We start from the raw sequence: 17,648 nt of genomic DNA, 5'->3' as shown, positions 1-17,648 counted from the left end.
GATGACCTACTTCACAAGGCCTGCCCAGGGACTTGTTCTCTGAGGCTCCTGACTGCACCTCCATCCTTCCCAGTGCTCCTCCAGTGAAAGTCTCCTGGACCTATTTACCAGGAGAGAAGTGAAGCGGGGTTCGTGGTGTAGTCCTTTGCAGGGGTCCTCAGGCTGCTACACAGATTATACATCCCACAAGGGGTTACTGAGGGAACTTTTGTCTGTTTGTTTTGGGGACCCAGTTGGCAGTGCTCAGGAGTTACTCCTGGTAGTACTCAGGGGACCATATGGGATGCTGGGGACCAAAACCAGGTCGATCATGTGCAAGGCAAACGCCCTACCCACTGGACTATCTCTCCAGCTGGGGTGGGGGGTGGGCAGGGAAGTGGAAGCAACTTCTCTAAGCCAAAGGCACATGTGTTTTGATTGCAAGGTTATTTCTAAGAATTGCTTTTACCTTAAGCAATACACTATCTGATGGCAAAAATCATTTTTATCCTTCAAGCAGCAAAGTGTATTTTAATATTTGACAACTTTCAAGAACATTTTTCAATGTTTGGTCACACCGTAGATCACTTTGGTGACTCAATCGTTCTCTCCTCTGTGGCAATTTAGAACATAAAAATCCCTAGTCACGTTTTTTTTTTCTTTAAAAATAAAAACTTGGGAGAATAAAACAAAGTGGCTTATAAAAATATTTACCAGTTTTCACAAATAATATTTCAAGTACATGTGTGCAGCATCTGACAGCTTGCAAAGGCTACAACCAGCATCATTTAGAAAAATGGAGAAAAATATGGGCTTTACAGGGAAGGCATTTGATGCTGTCCCTGCAAACCTCTTGGATCCACAACTTGACAACTTAACACCTTCTGGACTGTGCAAGAGACTGTATCTGAGGAACACGTTTGGGGAGTCCCTGACCTCGCGGAGTCTATTCAAAAGTCCAGGTCAACAAAATTTAAAAATAATAATTAAAACAAAAAAATACCCAGAAAAATAAATAAAATCCCAGCCCAGCTGCATGTGTTTTTTTAAAAAAAAAAAAAAGCTGCATTTGGATGGTCAGTAGTTTCCAAAAGGGTTATCTGGAGCAGATTTGACTTCATTGCAAATGGATCTCCCAGGGAAGTATCTGCTGTAGTGTGGTCCTATTTTTGCTTGCGAATGAGGAATGGGTTTGGGATCCGAGTCCGTGGTGATCCAACGCTGTCTTCAGTAAAAGAAAGAACAGGTGTGGTGCCTCCCTGCTGGGGTGGGAGGCCAGAAAGGAGGCTTTAACGCTGAGAAGGGAGCAACCTTCTCTCTCAATCCTCAGCCACCAGGGAGGCAGGGCCAGTGCAGTTGCCCAGGCTGCAGGGAAGCAGATGGAGAAACAGCATGGCTGGGGGCCGTGGGCTGAGGCGTGGCTGGAGGCAGCTCTCCCTGTGAGGAGCTGGGGGAGTGTGTTGGTCTCTGCAGCTCCAGCCCTGCCGCCCCATCCCATCAGCTGGCGGCCTCTCTCTCTCCGAATGAGCCTTGGAGCATACTGGACAGCAGGAACGAACAGACTTGGGCCATGTAGAGGCCTGGTACCGCTTACACTGCCAGAGGCAAACTGGACCAAGGGTGCCCCCTGATCAATGTGGAGGCCCTACCCAGGCTACCACTGCTGCTGCGGGCACTCCAGCCTCTGGGCTCTTGCTTTTCATGGCTCTCGTGAGCGGTCAGCCCAGCACTGTCAAAGCAAGAGCCTGGTGTCCTGGTGGCTGAGCTTCTCCAGCTCCTCTGGAGAGAGAGCATTGCCTCGGAGCCTGCGGAGACAGCAGAGAGATGTGAGCGGGCGTGATGCAGAGCAGATGCTTCCTAAACCTGACCCAGGGGGCCATGGCACCCCGGCGACAGAAATCTGCGCTGCTGGACCCACTGCCAGCCCACTGTGCAGGGTGGAACCGCGCCAGGGGGACTAATGGGAGAGTCCACACTGTCCCCCGCCCCGCCCGTGGCCCTGACTCCCTGGGGCTGGTGATTCTTTTTAAGGCAACAGCAGAATGGGTCAAGAATGTGATGAGCACATCCTGCCATCTCCCCAGCTTGGACAACAGGCCACAGATAACATCAGAAGCCTTAAAATACCAACAGAAGCTGGCCTGCTTGCCCCCTCACAGGCCCACACACACAAAGAATGTGCAGTTTCTGAGGACGCCGGTGGTTTTCAAAGCCAAGCGCACACTCTCTGTGGGGCCTGCGGACCTCCAGGCTCTGGGGAGGACCCACACTCCATCGCCAGACGGTGTTCAAAGTCTTGATTCTCAGCTGTATCTGAAACATGCAAATGCTACTGCCTGGACATATGTGGGGGGTAGGGGTAGGGGGGGTCACATTCAGTAGGGCTCAGGCCTTAACCCTGGCTCTGCACTCAGGGATCACTCTTGGCAGAGGTCAAGGGACCATGCAGGGTGCCCAGGATCCTGTCTTGCCCCCTGTACTATGGCCTGGGCATACTTTTGTTGATGGTGACTGTTTTTGTGGTGCCCAGAATCAAACCCTCAAATATACAAGGCAGGAAATCCACTACTGAGCCATTCAGCCCACCCTGATGGGCTTTTTTTTCTTGATGACTGGATGAATCCGCGTGTCGGAAGTGAGTTCAGAAGTTTGCAGCGATGAGGCAGGTTGACACAAGGCAGGCCAGGGGTTTGACCAGGCCTTCCTCGGCTTCTCTGGCCTGCTGTCCTTTACCATGGAGCCAGGGCTTTGAGTCTAAACCATAAATCCAATTTTTTTTTTCGGAGGTTTCTCATAGGTTTTTCATCATCTTGATTTCTCGCCCAATGCCTGGACCTATATAGTGGCACTCGCTTATCTAACATGTTAGACCCAGGCAAACCTTTCTGGGATGATCTAAGCCATAAATATACCTGGGAGGAGAAGGGGTACCGCTCTGAAGGGTGATTTAGTGCATTCCCAAATATGGGCAGGAACATGGCTTTTAATTCCATCGTCTTATCTATGCTGTGTGATAGACTCTACTCCGAGTAACCAGAATCCAGCAGGGCAGAGGGGCAGATCCCGCAGGCTGGGCTTGTGAAGGCAGAAGCTCAGTCCTCTTCCTCTCAATTCTTTGCCTCAATCTCCCCACTCCCACCCCCATCCCTATGCCCACCTCTCCTCCAGCACCCGCAATAAGGACTCATGGTGGGGGGCAAAGAGATGGCTCAGTGGGCACATGCCTTGGATGTGGGAGATTCAGGCCTGATGCCCAGCACCCCGTGTCCCCAGGAGCACAGGGCTGGGTATAGCTCCGAGCGCCCCTCTCCCCTCTCACCCACCCCCTGCAACAGAGGAGGCTTGCTGGGAGCCTACCAGACTTCCTGGAGGGTGTCGTTCCTTTCGAGAGCCTGCAGGAGGGCCATGGCTCCGAGATGGGTGACTCCGTTGTTGGACAGCCTGGAGAGAAGGAGGAAGAGGAAGAGTGAAGCTGCAGAAAAGCTCAGCTCTGGGGACGTGGCCCCCCGGGAACGAGGCTCCCCCAGTGGTAGGTCTCTGGAGGGATCCTGGAGGATCCTGCACAGATGCAGAATGAGGCCCCCTCAACCACCTGCCGGGCTCCTCTGCTGAGCCTATCACCCACTCCCAGATATCACACAGAAGTGTCAGCACCAGGCTTCCTGGGTTCCTCCCGGGGCTCATCTGACAGCCAGAGAATCAGCCCTGATCACCACCCCCAGTCACTGCCCACCTCAGGGAAGGAGCCTCAGAACAGTTATTTCCACGCACATGGCCCTGACTTCACTGGTTGAAAACAGTCAATGAAGAGCAAAGAGTAGTTCTGATCTGAACCTTGTTGGTGCCAAAACATAGGCACAAGAAGCTGGGAGAGTGCTCAGCAGTCAGGGACCCCAAGAAAGAGCCCGGCCCTCTGAAGGGGCACTTCTGCTCACTGCTTTACCCTCCAGAGTGAAGGGCTCCAAACTTAGCTGGCCCACTAGAGCCTTGGCCAAACAAAAGGGGGCCACTCAGTAGCCCCCTGGAAAGCTACCTTCAAGGGATCAAATAGTCCCTCCCATAGTCATACCAGCAGGTCATTCCCCCCACCCTTGATTTCAGGGTGTCTGTGGGGGCAGTATAGGCACTGGAGGAAACTGCTTTAGATAATTCTCACTGCCTTCCCCTCCTCCTTCCCCAGCCTGTACTTCTCAAATGTGACTGTCAGGAAATATTAATGGGGGAATGGGTGGGGGAGGAGGGGGATTGGGCAGCTCCAAGATCCCCACGTCCAGCTGTTTCCTACATCCTCAGAACACTCTCTGGGAGGAGGGGCCCATGACAGCCCCTCACCACACACACATGGGGGACAACTTGGGCTCTCCTCCTTGAGGGGAGCTGGCATTGGGGGGCGGGGGGGGGGGGGAGGCAGCAGTCTCAGCAAGCTGCGGGCTCCAGATCCCACTCTGACCAACGGTTGGCGGTGAAGATGCCCAGAAAAAGAGGCCTGGGTTGCTTTCTGCTCGTGAGAAAGTCTCGCTTCTGAAAGGGAAGTGGTCAGAGACACTGGAGCTGGGGACACGGGATGAGACAGACTCTGCAAGCAATGTGGCAGGGGGCAGGCCCTCATCTGTGTGGGTATGTCTGTGGCAATACAGAGGACACAAGGGCCACATCCATCATGCCTGGTCTGCCGCACCCACGGGTGGTCCCAGGACCTGTATTCTAAGCGTGTTGTCCCAGATCTGACTAATCCTACCTCCCGACTGTTTCACCCAAGTGACACATGCAAGTGTTTCCCCAAACATATGGCAACTCATGAGTCCCACCACCACCCCCCAAGCAACGCAAACAAAGACTGCCAGAGTGTATGGCGGGCTGGCAGCAGCGTGCATGGCGAGCTGCCCTCTCCTGGAACACAGTAGTCTCTTGTCTGTGAAAGCCCAGGGCACTGGGCCTCCGTCTCCCCACTTCCATCTGCGCTGAGCTCGGGTCCTGCTTGCCAGGGTAGCTGCCACCCTCCTCGAGCAAGGGGGCGTTGTAGGTTGATACCCTGAAGTCCCTATGAATGGCACTTTTGGCAACGGGTGGACACTGTGCCAATTCAGGTGGCACGTACCCAGCCCGTGACAGGCACCAGCTGGGCCCTGCTCTCACCTACTCTCCTCCTCCACGGGGCACGATTCCCTGGCCATCCACCACCAGTGGCCCACCCACACTGTCCCTGTACCCCCCCACCCACACCTCCACTTCTCACCAAGCTTCACACTGTCCCCTCCCAGGTGCCAGCCTCCCCCCACTGCCTGCCTGGACAGCCCCGGGGTCCTCGTGTGTCTCTTCCGCCTCCGCCTCCCCACTCCCATCTGCGCTGAGCAGCAAGATGATCCTTCCTGCCCCGATTCAAGACTCCCACAGCTCCTCGTGCCCGAGGAGAAAACCCACGTCTCCCCCCGGGGCTGAGTCCTCGGAGCCATGCACCCTCCGCAACAAGCCCACTGTGTGGTTTTCCTCTCGGTCCCCCCAACTGGGCCTCTCCTGGGCCTCTGCTGCCATCCTATCCACCCACCTGGCATGCACTTCTCCAGGGACCCAGCACCAGGGAACCTCTGGCTACTTCACCAATATCACCTTCTCACAGGATGGCCTGCCTAAGGCCACCCCGGCCACTGCCTCGCCCCAGCCCCTTTGCCCATGATTTTCCTTCTGAATTCTCCTCAGAGCCCTCACTGCCCCCATGTATGACCTCATGCATCTGTTCACGTGCTCGTGAGAACTTAAGAATGGTGCGAGGGCTGGAGTGACAGTACAGTGGGTAGGGCGTTTGCCTTGCACGCGACTGACCCAGGTTCAATTCCCAGCATCCCATATGGTCCCCTGAGCACCGCCAGGAGTAATTCCTGAGTGTATGAGCCAGGAGTAACCCCTGTGCATCGCTGGGTGTGACCCAAAGAGAAAAAAAAGAACAGTGTGAGCTGGGCTCCATAAGGTACTTTCTCCCCCTCTCCCTTGGGTGCTCCCAAGAGCTCCTGCACAGGGTGGGTGTTGTAGGGAGCACCTGTTGCTTCTATGCACACATGGTGGTGGGGAAGGGGTGAAATAAAGACTAGAACACATGACCAGTGAATGCAGGGATGTGCACGTGATCACAGGTGTCTGGCTGCAGAGTGCAGGGAATCTCCGGAGATGCAGGGGGTGGCTCTGGTCAGTGGCAGGAGGACTTCCTGCGAGCCCACCCATCCTGTCGCAGATGCTGCTTGTGATCCCCATAGTCTGACGTTTTCACCCTAACGCAGAGAGATGCTCACTTGGACAGCCTCTCCTCCACCTGCAAGTCTATTTACTGGCCCCAGGTGCCAGGCAATTCACTCACACTCATACAGGGAAAGCCAGAAGTAACACTCTGTGACTACAAGTCAACACACAGGCACAGGTAGCTGGGGGCTAACCCCCACACCCATACACACTGCTTCTATCCTCTGTTGGGTACAAGCTCCTGGGTCCCCAACAGTTCTGAACCCCCCCCCGCCCACCAGCTGTGCTAAGCAACTTGACAAGACCCCATCTAGGGGTGCCCTGCCTGTCCCAGCTGGCCTCACTCCTCTCTGAGCATGGTGAGCTGGTCCCTCCTCAGTGAACAGCAGCTGGATCAGTGTCTACATTGAGGAGAACCAGATGGTCCCCCCCTTCGCCCGGCTTTCTAGCTGGCTTCTGGAGGGGAGCCCTGGAGGAGGGAGGGAGGGAAATCCCCTCCAGAGGCCGGTCAGTGCTGCCCCGGGTGGGCTCCTCTGCGGGTTTCTTACTTCAGGACTTTCAGACTGGAGTTTCTCTTCATCCCTTCAGCGAGAGAACATACGCCTTCGTCCTGGAGCTGGTTCTCCTCCAGACTGGCAAGAACAAGAAAGAGAAGCTAGTTGGCATGGCAACACTGATAGCGGAAGTGACGGCACTAAAGCTTAGCCCACATGCTCCCTGCTGGGAGAAGCCACCCTGATGGCTCAGGTGTGATTAGAAAGGGCAGGAGGGAAGGATTCTCACTGCAGAGGCACCTGGGGGAGGAAATGTACCCCTCAGTGCCTCCACCAAGCTCCCACCTGTCCTTGGGACCCGAGAGCTGTTGGCCTCTCGTGCTACTTAGGGATGCCACTTCCTGTGGGGCAGTCAAGTGCTTGCTGAGACCATGACATGTCCCAGCTACGCCCACAGTCAAGGTGGCCAGTGACCTCCAGCTGGCCAGGGAACAGGAGAAACTGGCAGATGGGGTAGGAGGACAAGCTCTCTAGACAGAAAGCTGCTGGCCCTGGCTGGGGGTCCTTCCTGCACCTTCACGGGGACTCCTGGCACACAAAGGAGAGTGCAGGATGGAACCACGTGCGGTGAGGCAGGACAGAGTGAAGGCAGGCCACTGCCCCCCACACCATCCCCCAAGAGAAGAGACTTGGCACATGGGTGTCTGATCAGTGTTAAGATAGACACACTGAGGCTATAAGGCAGTGAGCTTGGCCAACAGCCAAGGCCCGTCCTCCACTGAATTTATTTCTGGGATCCTGTTCATAGGTTTCTGAGCCTTTCTGTCTATTAGAACAAATATGTTTTCTGTCTATTAGAACAAATATGTTGAATTTTAGGAATAATTTGGAACTTCCCAAAATGTTTTGTTTTGGGGCCACACCCAACAATGCCCAGGGCTTACTCCTCAGGGATCATTCCTAGTGGGTTTGAGGTGATATAGGAAGATAAAGAGGGAAAGGCCCTCAGCAATGAAACTTAGGACAACAAAACTTCTGGGAGGAAAATTCTAAGACTGATCCACCCTGTGGATATGAAAAACAGAGATCTGATAAGACCTTCAGCAGTGGATCCTAAGGAGATTGGACCCCTCCCCCATGAAGTTCCTTAAATCCTGGATCTCTCCCTTAACTTTAGTGATGCAGCCCGAGAAGACTCCAGAACTTCCAGATCAAGACAACCTGAGACGAGCCTATAAAAGCCACCTTGAACAAAGGGAGGGTGCACATATGCTGCCCGAATCCATGTGGTGGCTGAGCACATATGTCACCCACATCTATCTCCCCTCTTGAGAGGTGTACTTTCATACTTTCCTGTCTAATGCTGGGATGTGTGTAGGGGCTCTCTCCACCCTTGGAGAAGTCCTGTATTCTCTCTTGAGCATATTTCTCTCTCTCTCTCTCTCTCTCTCTCTCTCTCTCTCTCTCTCTCTCTCTCTCCCTCTCTCTCTCCCCTCCACACTTTCAAAAACCCTCCAAATAAAATATGTTTTACTTTACTGCTTGTCTCCTCCTGAAATTCTTTTCTGTGAGAGAGACAAGAAGGCAGTACCCCTAGGTCCTAGGTGACAGAGGCGAATCGGGAGAAAGTGACCGTCTTTCTCCTCCCAACTCACATGAGCCACCCGTGGGGTCCACTGACATCCAAGGGACCATAGAGGGTGCTGGAGATCAAATCCAGGTCAGCAGTGCACAAGGCAAGCACCCTGCTCAACTTCCCAAAATGTGTCATAAAAATACAAATTCAGGGGTCAGAACAATATTCGTGCAGCAGGTAGGGAGCTTGCTTTGCGCATGATTGACCCAGGTTTAATTCCTGGCACCCCATATGGTCCCCCAAGCCTTCCAGGATTGATTCCTGAGTACAGAACCAAGAGCAAACCCTGTGCAACACCAGGTGTGGCCCCCAAGATAAAAATCACCTAATCCAAGGGCAAGGAGAGAACTCAGGGAGGCTGGACTGTGTGTGTATAGGCAGAGACCCCGACTTTGATCCCCAGCACTGTGTGGCCCCCTGTGCACCACCAATTGTGGTGGGTTTGGATACTGGACCCACTGGGGTGTTGAGCCCTGGCAATTTTTTTTTTTCTTTTGGGTCACACCCAGCGATGCTCAGGGCTTACTCTTGGCTCTGCACTCAGAAATTACTCCTGGTAGTGCTCAGGGGACCATATGGGATGCTGGGAATCAAACCGGGATTGGCCGCGTGCAAGACAAAGGCCCTCCCTGCTGTGCTATCTCTCCAGCCCCTTGTTCCCGCCACCCCGCCCCCCCACCCCCCCGCAGCAATTTTGAATCACCAGGCCTGAGCACCAAATTGTCATGCCCCTACCACTGGGCCATATATTGTTGGCAGAGGGGCCTAGTGATAGTACAGCAGGTAGAGCATTTGTCTTGTATACTGCCCACAGAAACCCCAGGGCCTCCTGCAACCTAGAAAGTTCCTACTCCCCTCCCCGCTCCACCTAAACAAACAAGCCAAAAAAGAAAGAAAAAAGGGGGTGGGGGGAGAAGATTGTGCCAGTGATAGCTGAAGGACAGAGAAGTTGGAAGGAATTTCAAGCGCATAGTGTAGATATGACTCAGAGTTCAGCTTTTAAACTTCCCCCAAACTCCACCCCACCTGCCACAGTGCTACTGACTCTGGCCTCACACCCCCAGAAGTCATGAAGTGTTGGGAGTCACCGGAGCAGCAGCAGAGAGAGGAACCTGCATCTCGAGGGGGTGGAGCGCCACCCACCCTTGATGTTATGTTCTCACAGGGTTTCTGGCGAGAAGCCCAACTGGCCCTGTTTTAGAGTACCTTGTTACTTGTTACTGAATGTGTGTGTAGTCACTGCCAACCTGGACACCCAGCCTGGAGATGCCAAGATCTAAGTTCTTTTTCTTTTCCTGCTTCCTGTCTCCCTGTGGACGCTGTCACCTCCCTGACCTACAGTCCTACATGGGATTGGGTAACTTGAACTTTGTCAAAGGCATCACCTTTTTTTTTTTTTTTCCATTCTGGGTCACTCCCAGGGAATGCAAGAGGTAATTATTCCTGGCTCTGCACTCAGGAATTACTCCTAGCCATAATCAGGAAGCCATATGGGATGCCAGAGATCGAACCTGGGTTGGCTGCGTGCAAGGCAAATACCCTCCCGCTGTGCTATCACTCCATCTTGCTTTGGTATCACCCTTTTTGTGCAATGTGTTCGATGGTTTGGGATCCATACCTGGCAGTGCTCCTGGTACTATTCCAGGGTTGGGATTCATCAACCCTCGTAATGCTTGGGGGACCCCATGATGCCAGGACTGGCCCGGGGTCCTCCCCAAGCAGAGTCTGCTCTCCAGCCCCTATCACTATCCCTGCCCCCGGGCCATGGTGCCTTTAGCTGAGATGCTTATACATACCTAGCTGGAGATTACTCTCAGCAGAGCTGCCAGGGGCAACCACTACGGGTAGAGGTTGACACTGGCAATAGAAGTCATGGCTCCCTGCCAGCAAGGCAAGGTCTTCACTCACTGAGCTCCAAATCGCCACGCACCCCGCCCCCTCCCACACACCAGGCCTCCAGAGTTTCTGTACTTTTGTTTTTAATTGAATTACTGTGTGAAACAGTTACAAAGCTTTCATGTTTGAGTTTCCGTCATACACTGATCAAACACCCATCCCTCCACCAGTGCACATTTTCCACCACCAATGTCCCCAGTATCCCCCACTTCCTTCCCAACCCTCCCCTTGCCTCTATGGCAGACTCTCTCTCTACTTTGGGGCATTATGGTTTGCGATATAGATACTGAGAGGCTATCACATTTGGTCCTTGATCTACTTTCAGAGTCTGTGTTTTTAACCTTAGGCCACACCGCTGCAGTGAGCACCCCCACAAACCAACCAGGACAAATCAACCAAAGGCAGAAGCACCTCCATGTCAGGGTCCACAAGCTCCGTGGTGCCCAGGACAGAGAGAGAAGCCCAGAAGCAGCCCATCAGCCAGGCTCCCTTAGTCACACCGGCCCAGCGGGGAGGCCAGGAACGACAAGTCCCCCACACTCACCAGAGTTCTTCCAGGGTCATGTTCTGCTCCAACATCATTGCTAAAGCTCGCGCGCCCACACGGCCAATGTTGTTCCCCACCAGGCTGGATGGGGGGGGGGGGGGGCCAGGGGGAGGGGGAAGTGAGAACACGTTAGAGCCGGAAGGGGAAGACTGTCAAGGTAAGTCCACAGGGGAAGGGCCTGGGCCTGACTGTCCTCACCTGCTGCACATCAGACCCCACCCACAGTGCCGTGTCACCAGAACCCAGGCAGCCCCGGGCTCCCTTCCCACACACGTCACTGAGGGTCACTGCTAGGGGGCTGCCCAAGTCAGCATGCATCTGACACAGCCTCAACCTCCAGTCTGAGCAGAGCCAAGACCTTGAGCAGAGCCGAGACCCAGAGCGGAAAGGGGACATTGCCAAGTCACCCAGGGAGGCTCAAGCATCCTCCCTCCAAGTCCTCCAGACTTCCTAATGTCGGGGGTCTGATGCAGGGGGGTCAGGAACAAAGGAGATGCAAAGCCCCTCAAATCCAGACTAAAACCAAAACCAGGGCTGGAGTGATAGGACAGTGGGGAGTGTGTGCTTGCCTCGCACACAGCTGACTGGGATTCAAGCCCTGGTATCCCACGTGATCCATTGAGAATCACCAGGAGTAATTCCTGAGCAGAGGGCCAGGAGTAAGTGCTGAACACTGCCGAGTTTTTTCACTGGGTGCAGCCAATAAATAAATAAAAAAAAAAATAACCAGCCCATGCTCATCCTTTGTGCCAACTGCAGGAAAGACCCTGGGGCTTACCTGAGCCACTTTAGGTTCTGGTGGTTACCCAAGGCTTCAGCCAGCGCCTGCGCCCCCTGATCACCCACCTTGTTCCCCCAGAACCTGAAAAGATCAATACAATCTGTGTCAGTGAGTCCCTCTGTGTGGGTGGGAGCGTCCAGTGTGATCACGAAACCCCTTCTGGTGCCCTCCCCCCACCCAACCCTGAGCCCCAATTTCCTCTTCAGGCATCTGCCTTGCCTTCCCCTCTACAGCCTGGGCTGCCCCCGGAGCATGAAGTTTCCAGAAGAAGAAGGTTCCTCCACCCCTAAATCCTCCGCCAGCCCAACATCCAACCTCCGGGTCACCCGGCCCCCATCCACCTACCCCAGGAACTGCAGGGAGGCGTTGCCTCGGAGGCCTTCGGCCAGCACCTGGGCGCCTGCGGCAGTGAAGTGGTTATTGCCCAGCCTGGAAGGGAAGACCAGAGCTGAGGCAAGCAGGGGGAGCGCGCCTGAGCTTCAGGCTGCAGACACAGACAGAGCCCGCTGCCAGTGCTCCGTCACCCACGTCACCCACGGCTCCCAGACCGCGCTCTGCTGGCCAATGGGCAGAGGTGGTGGCAGGGCTGTTTGCACCTGGTGGCCAGGTGTTGACAGAGTCCCAGCTAGAGGGGGTCTCCTGGAGCGAGGGGACTCCCGGTCACACCTAGTCCTCCTGGCCTCAACACTTGAGGTACCTGAGCCAGGCGCGAACCCACCCATCGTCTCTGGGTTCCCCTTTGCTGCAGGTGCTGTAGCTTGGTCCCCAGAGCTGGACCGGGCAGTTGGGAGAAAGAGGGTCTGGGGAGCTTTTGTGCAGGCACTGGAGGGGGGTTTCAGCCAAGTCCAGACACTGCTGAGAGCTCCCAAACTCTCACTCACAACTTCTGGTTTCCTAGAAACAATCCACTTTCACTTTCCAAAGCTCCTTTGGCCTCCTTCTGCTCAGGCTCACACACTGCTGCAGGGAAAAGTGACTCCTCCCTCCTGAGAAGGGACCTCTCAGCCCTCAGACCAAAGGTCTGGCGCTGCACGGAGGGGCCCTAGCCCTCGAGGCCCACGGGCTGTTCCCAGAGCACTGGGCACTGGAATAGGAGTAGGGCCACGGGGCCCAGGGCTGGGGGGTTTCCCGGATCTCTGTGCTGCTGAGAACTGCACTAAGACACCTTCCCTCCTTGCCCTCTCCCTCAGCAACCACCCAGCCTCCCCTAGGGTCTGGCCATCTCCTCTCAAGCACTTCCCTTGTAAAAGCACTAAGCCCCTCCAGGAGACCAGCTCAGCCGGGGATCAAGCTCCAGTGATTCCCTAAGTTCTAGGAAGGTCTCTCTCCAAAGCGCCTGAGCTCCATCCCACGACTACGTATGAATCTCTGGAATGATGATGTCCCCATTTTCCAGAAGCAGCCTGGAGACCAGGCATGGGACTCTGTGGTGGAGTGCTGCCTTTGCTGGGTGAGGCCCTGGGTTCAAGGCTCAGCCACATAAAATAACAGTAGAGGAAATAGCCACAGATACTCTGAGGTCACAACAGGTCACACAACAAATGTGGCTTCAAACCCAAGGATCCTAGATCCAAACCTCAGTAAGGCTGGCCCCAGAACCCCACGCTCAAAAGAACAGTGCTCCATTGGCCCAAATCTCAGAGTCCAGCACCACCAGCTACCTCCACAGACCTCCCTGGGGGTGGGACAAGCCTAACTGTGGTCACAGCTGGCCACAGAGTCTGCGGAGCAGGTACAGGACATGGAGTTCAGAGTGACACCTCTGGGCTCTGACACTCAGCCACACATGGACAGCGAAGGTCCCTGCTGGCTGGTGGGGCAGCGGCCACTCTTTGCTTATATCCTTTGCCTGCCCTGTCAATCCAGGAGGAAAGAACAATCCCACACAAGACTGAAGCCAGGCCCACCTGGGGCCAATCAGATGGTGCCGAGTAGGAGAGAGGTGTCCCCTGAGGACAGCCCTGTAGATAGAGGGTCCACCAGACTGGCCAGGCAGCAAAGGATCTGCTGGAGGATTGGACGCAGGGGACATCTGGGAGATACCCTCCCACACACCCCAACTCCGACTCTGGTGCCCTTCAGAGAGCCTACAACGGGAAGCCCTCCGCAGAACTGCCCCCGAGGTGGCCGGGGGGGGAGGGGGGGAACCGTGCTAGGGAAAGCCTGATGAGAATCACTGCTGTGTTCAGAGTCCACTTCCAGGAAGCCAGCCCGGGGCCCCAGAGCAGCCCAGGCTGACTCACAGGCCGAGAAGCTGGGGGGGAGGGGAAATCAAGGACTTGGAAAGTCCCAGGCTCACCTTAATGCCAGGAAGTTCCCCTTGCAAGCAAGGAGCCGTGCCAGCGAGCGGGCAGAGCCGTCGGTCAATCTGTTGTTGAAAAGACTGGAAGGTGCCCAGAGAGGGGACATGGCGGGGGGAGGGGAACAGAGGAGAGTGAACACCCCCCACTCGGGGGATTCCAATCCTGCAGGGCAGGAACCCCCAGCCCCAGCCACAGGCCCTCCAGTGGGGTAGCGACCCCCCAGGACAGCCCTGCACCTCGAGGCACTGGCTGGGCCCAAGGCCAGAGCCGCGCCCATCCCCCCCCCCCCCCCCCCCCCCCCCCCCCCCCCCCCCCCCCCGCCGCCACCCGCCCGCCTCACGTACGCTAATTTCTGCAGAGGCTCACAGCGGACAGCGTGCTCCACCAGCACACACATGCCTCGGTCTGAGATGTTGTTGTCTCGCAAGCTGAAAAAGACATGGACAGAGTAAGCACAGAGTCGGCAAGAGTGGGGAACAGGGAACTCAGCCCCCAAACAGGCAGACTCATCTCCACAGTGAGATGCCACAAGGACTGAGTACCCCGAGAAAAGCAGGGACCCCTTTCACCACCCCTGGCAGGGTGCTGACATCATTAACTACAGGTGGTGTGTGTGTGTGTGTGTGTGTGTGTGTGTGTGTGTGTGTGTGTGGCCAGGGGTAGACAGCCCAAGAGGTGGGGCTCAGAGCCCCCCATTGGGTCCTTTCTCCGGCAACCTGGGGTTGGGAGTTCATGGCCTCAGGGAACTTTTCAGTGTCCTCAAACGAAGGCCACCACAGCTGCACCCCCAGAGTGGAGGTGCAAAGGGCCTGCAGCAGGAGAAAGGAGACAGGACCCAGCAGGCTGGCCCAATGCTGGTGGTCACTCCCATGCCCACAGGAGTGTGGAGCAGGTCAGCAGGTAGGGAAGGCCACAGCTCCGGAGACCAGCATGTGTAGCTCTCAGTCCAACCTCACTCCCCAGTCAGACCTGCCGAGCAAAGGCCCCGTGGACAGTGGAGAGGGGCACCATTCCCAAGGCTCACCCGATGCTGGGTGGACTGAAAAGTCCTTGAAATACACACAGGCAGGGAGGGACCTGCTCACTAACGGTTGGTGACCCACAGGCAAGTCTCGGGAGGGGCGGGGCAGGCCCTGGTTGCAAGGTTAAGGCTGGCCCTGGCACTGGCACCTCAAGAACCCACTTACTGGTAATCCGGAAAAGGGAATGAGGAATGTGGGAGGAGTGGGGGTAGAGGGAGAAAATGAGAGAGAGAGAGAGAGAGAGAGAGAGAGAGAGAGAGAGAGAGAGAGAGAGAACAAGAGAGAAAGAGAATGTGTACAAGAGAGAAAGAGAGCATGCAGGAGAGAGAGACAGAGGAGAGAGAAAGAGTGCACAAGAGAGAATTCATGAGAGAGATGGGGAGAGAGAGGGAGAGAGAGGGAGAGGGAAAGAGAGAGAGGGAGGGAAAAAGAAAGAAAGCAAGAGGGAGAGAAAGCAAGAGGGAGAGAGAAAGAGTTACACAAGAGAGAGAGGGAGGGAGTGCGCACAAGAGAGAGATGGGGAGAAGGAGAGGGAGAGAGAGGAGGAGGAGAGGAGGGGAGAGAGAGAGTGAACGAGAGTGAAGAGAGCGCCCATCAGAGCTCCAGTGAGCTGCTGGGCCGTCCTTCACGGGAAAAGGTGCCTGTAACCATGATCGTGTCCTGGCCTGGAACCTGACCCACTGGCCCTGCCAGAGCACTTCCCAAGAGACACGCCACTCAACCCTCGCAACTTGGGAAGTGGGCAGAGAGAAGGAAACTCCGGCATGCACAAGGAAAGTGGCGTCTGGAATCGCAAGATGTCGACAGGACGCGGGTCCCTGCAGCCTGCCCCAACGCCCAGGATGTGGGCCCTGCCTGAGGCCTGACTCCGGCGCCTGCTCAACCACTGCTTCTCCCTCCTGCCCTTCTCGGGAGTCTGGATGGTGAATTTCAGCCTGTGGTTTGCAACCAGGTTTTCGTCACTTGTTAAAAATAGGGGCTGAGCCAAGTCATGCGTGGGGGGGGGTGGGGGGGGGGGAGTGGCCAGGCCACCACTCCCAGTACATTCAGTGCTCAGTGTCCGGTGCTGTTGTGTTGTTGTGTGGCTGGGTGCAGGGGTGGGAGATGCGGTGCGGGGGGTTGGGGGGGGTGGAGGGAGCATGTGGTGCTGGGCTGGACCTCAGCCTCACCCATCACGGGCATGTGCTCCATCACTGAGCTCTCCCCAGCCCCCAGAGGAGCATTTTTCAAACAAAGGCAGGGATGTGGAAGGCCCTGAGTTCGATGTCCGGCTCTATGAAAAGAAATGTCACTGTCCTCCTATTGTTCATTGATTTGCTCGAGCGGGCACCAGTAATGTCTCCATTGTGAGACTTGTTGTGTTACTGTTTTTGGTATATCCAATACGCCATGGGGAGCTTGCCAGACTCTGCCGTGCAGGCGGGATACTCTCAGTAGCTTGCCAGGCTTCCCGAGAGGGACGGAGGAGTCAAACCCGGGTCGGCCACGTGCAAGGCAAATGCCCTACCCGCTGTGCTCTTGCTCCAGCCCCTGATGAAAATAAGTGAACAAACAAAATGGGGGGAAAAAAAGCCAGAGGGGTACTTCAGAGGCAATGCCGAAAGTGATTGGTTGAAGCAGCATCTGTTTCCATTTGACCTGTGAGTCTGCCCACCCCCCCACCTGCATCTGACTGTGGCTCACGGTCGGGAACTTTGGAAGCATCACCAAGAGTGAGATGCCAGGGCTCCAGGAGCTTCTCGGGGGCACGGGAAGCTGAAGGTCCGGTTGGAAAACACTGCCCAGGGGGCAGTGAAGTGGGCCACTGTGAGGGAGGAGCCTCTGCCTCTGCCCCATCCCTTCTGGCCCTGTCTGTCTGCTTGTCTGTCTCTCTCTCTGTCTCTGTCTGTCTGTCTCTCTCTCTCTCTCACACACACACACACAGACACAGACACACACAGACACACACACACACACACACACACACACACACACACACACACACACACACTTCCTGCAGTGCTGCCAGTGTGAGCTTGCGCACAGGCCAGAGCAGCAGAACTTGCTCAGACACCTTCAAAGCTGACGGAGGCCCAGCCGCTCCAGTGCCACCTCCTTGTATCAGAGCCCTGAGAGATGCCTGTTAGCAGATTCTGGGGCCAGAGACATGGCTCTAGGGGGAGTGAGCCCAGGCTTGGCACGCAGAGTCCTGGGTGCAATCCCCAGTGGTACATGGTTCCCCAAACACTGCCAGGAGCAATCTGTGGGCACTGATCTGAGAATGGGCTCACCCCAGGATCAACAAGCATGGCCTCCCAAACAAGCAGATTCCTGCCTCTGGCCCAAGAGGCATAAAACAGGAATAGCTAGGGATAGGCACAGGTTTTCCACGAGGTCCTTTGCTCTCGGTCCAGAACCAGAACATTCATTCCCCACTCTTTGGAAATAGAGGTGGCTGGAGACATGGGTCCCCTTCACTCAAGAGAAGGGCAGTCTGTGAGAATGACCCAGCCCAGGGTTCCTGAACTCTCAGGGCTCAGGCTCCCCTCTTAGATTAAGAGGAGAGCTATGGGTCCAAAATCTAGACAAATACATGCTTGTATTTCTCACAGGAAAATAACCCCTACAGAAAGATCTAGAAAATTCATGAGCTGGTGGCCAGACTGATAGTACAGCTGGCACTTGCCTTGCACTTGGCTGGCCCAGGTTCGATCCCCATCATCCCATATGGTCCCCTGAGCACTCCAGGAGTGATTTCTGAGTGCAAAACCAGGAGTAAC

General features: G+C 55.5%; 1 protein-coding gene across 1 annotated transcript in view; it reads right to left on the bottom strand.

Moving 5' to 3' along the window:
• Positions 1-1,478: 1,478 nt before the first annotated feature.
• The window catches only part of NOD2 (nucleotide binding oligomerization domain containing 2), a 30,439-nt gene continuing 14,269 nt past the window's right edge, over positions 1,479-17,648 (bottom strand). The window contains exons 5-12 of the mRNA XM_056136450.1: positions 14,212-14,295; positions 13,864-13,947; positions 11,910-11,993; positions 11,562-11,645; positions 10,781-10,864; positions 6,759-6,842; positions 3,337-3,420; positions 1,479-1,784 (exon numbers count right to left, since the gene is read on the bottom strand). Of these exons, the coding sequence (XP_055992425.1) occupies positions 1,712-1,784; positions 3,337-3,420; positions 6,759-6,842; positions 10,781-10,864; positions 11,562-11,645; positions 11,910-11,993; positions 13,864-13,947; positions 14,212-14,295 (661 nt within the window). The 3' untranslated portion in view covers positions 1,479-1,711. The remainder of the gene's footprint in view (positions 1,785-3,336; positions 3,421-6,758; positions 6,843-10,780; positions 10,865-11,561; positions 11,646-11,909; positions 11,994-13,863; positions 13,948-14,211; positions 14,296-17,648) is intronic.

This window comes from Sorex fumeus, unplaced genomic scaffold (genome assembly GCF_029834395.1).
Source record: "Sorex fumeus unplaced genomic scaffold, SorFum_2.1 ptg000122l, whole genome shotgun sequence".
In the NCBI taxonomy this organism is placed as follows: Eukaryota; Metazoa; Chordata; class Mammalia; order Eulipotyphla; family Soricidae; genus Sorex; species Sorex fumeus.
This window is presented reverse-complemented; position numbering and strand designations above follow the sequence as displayed.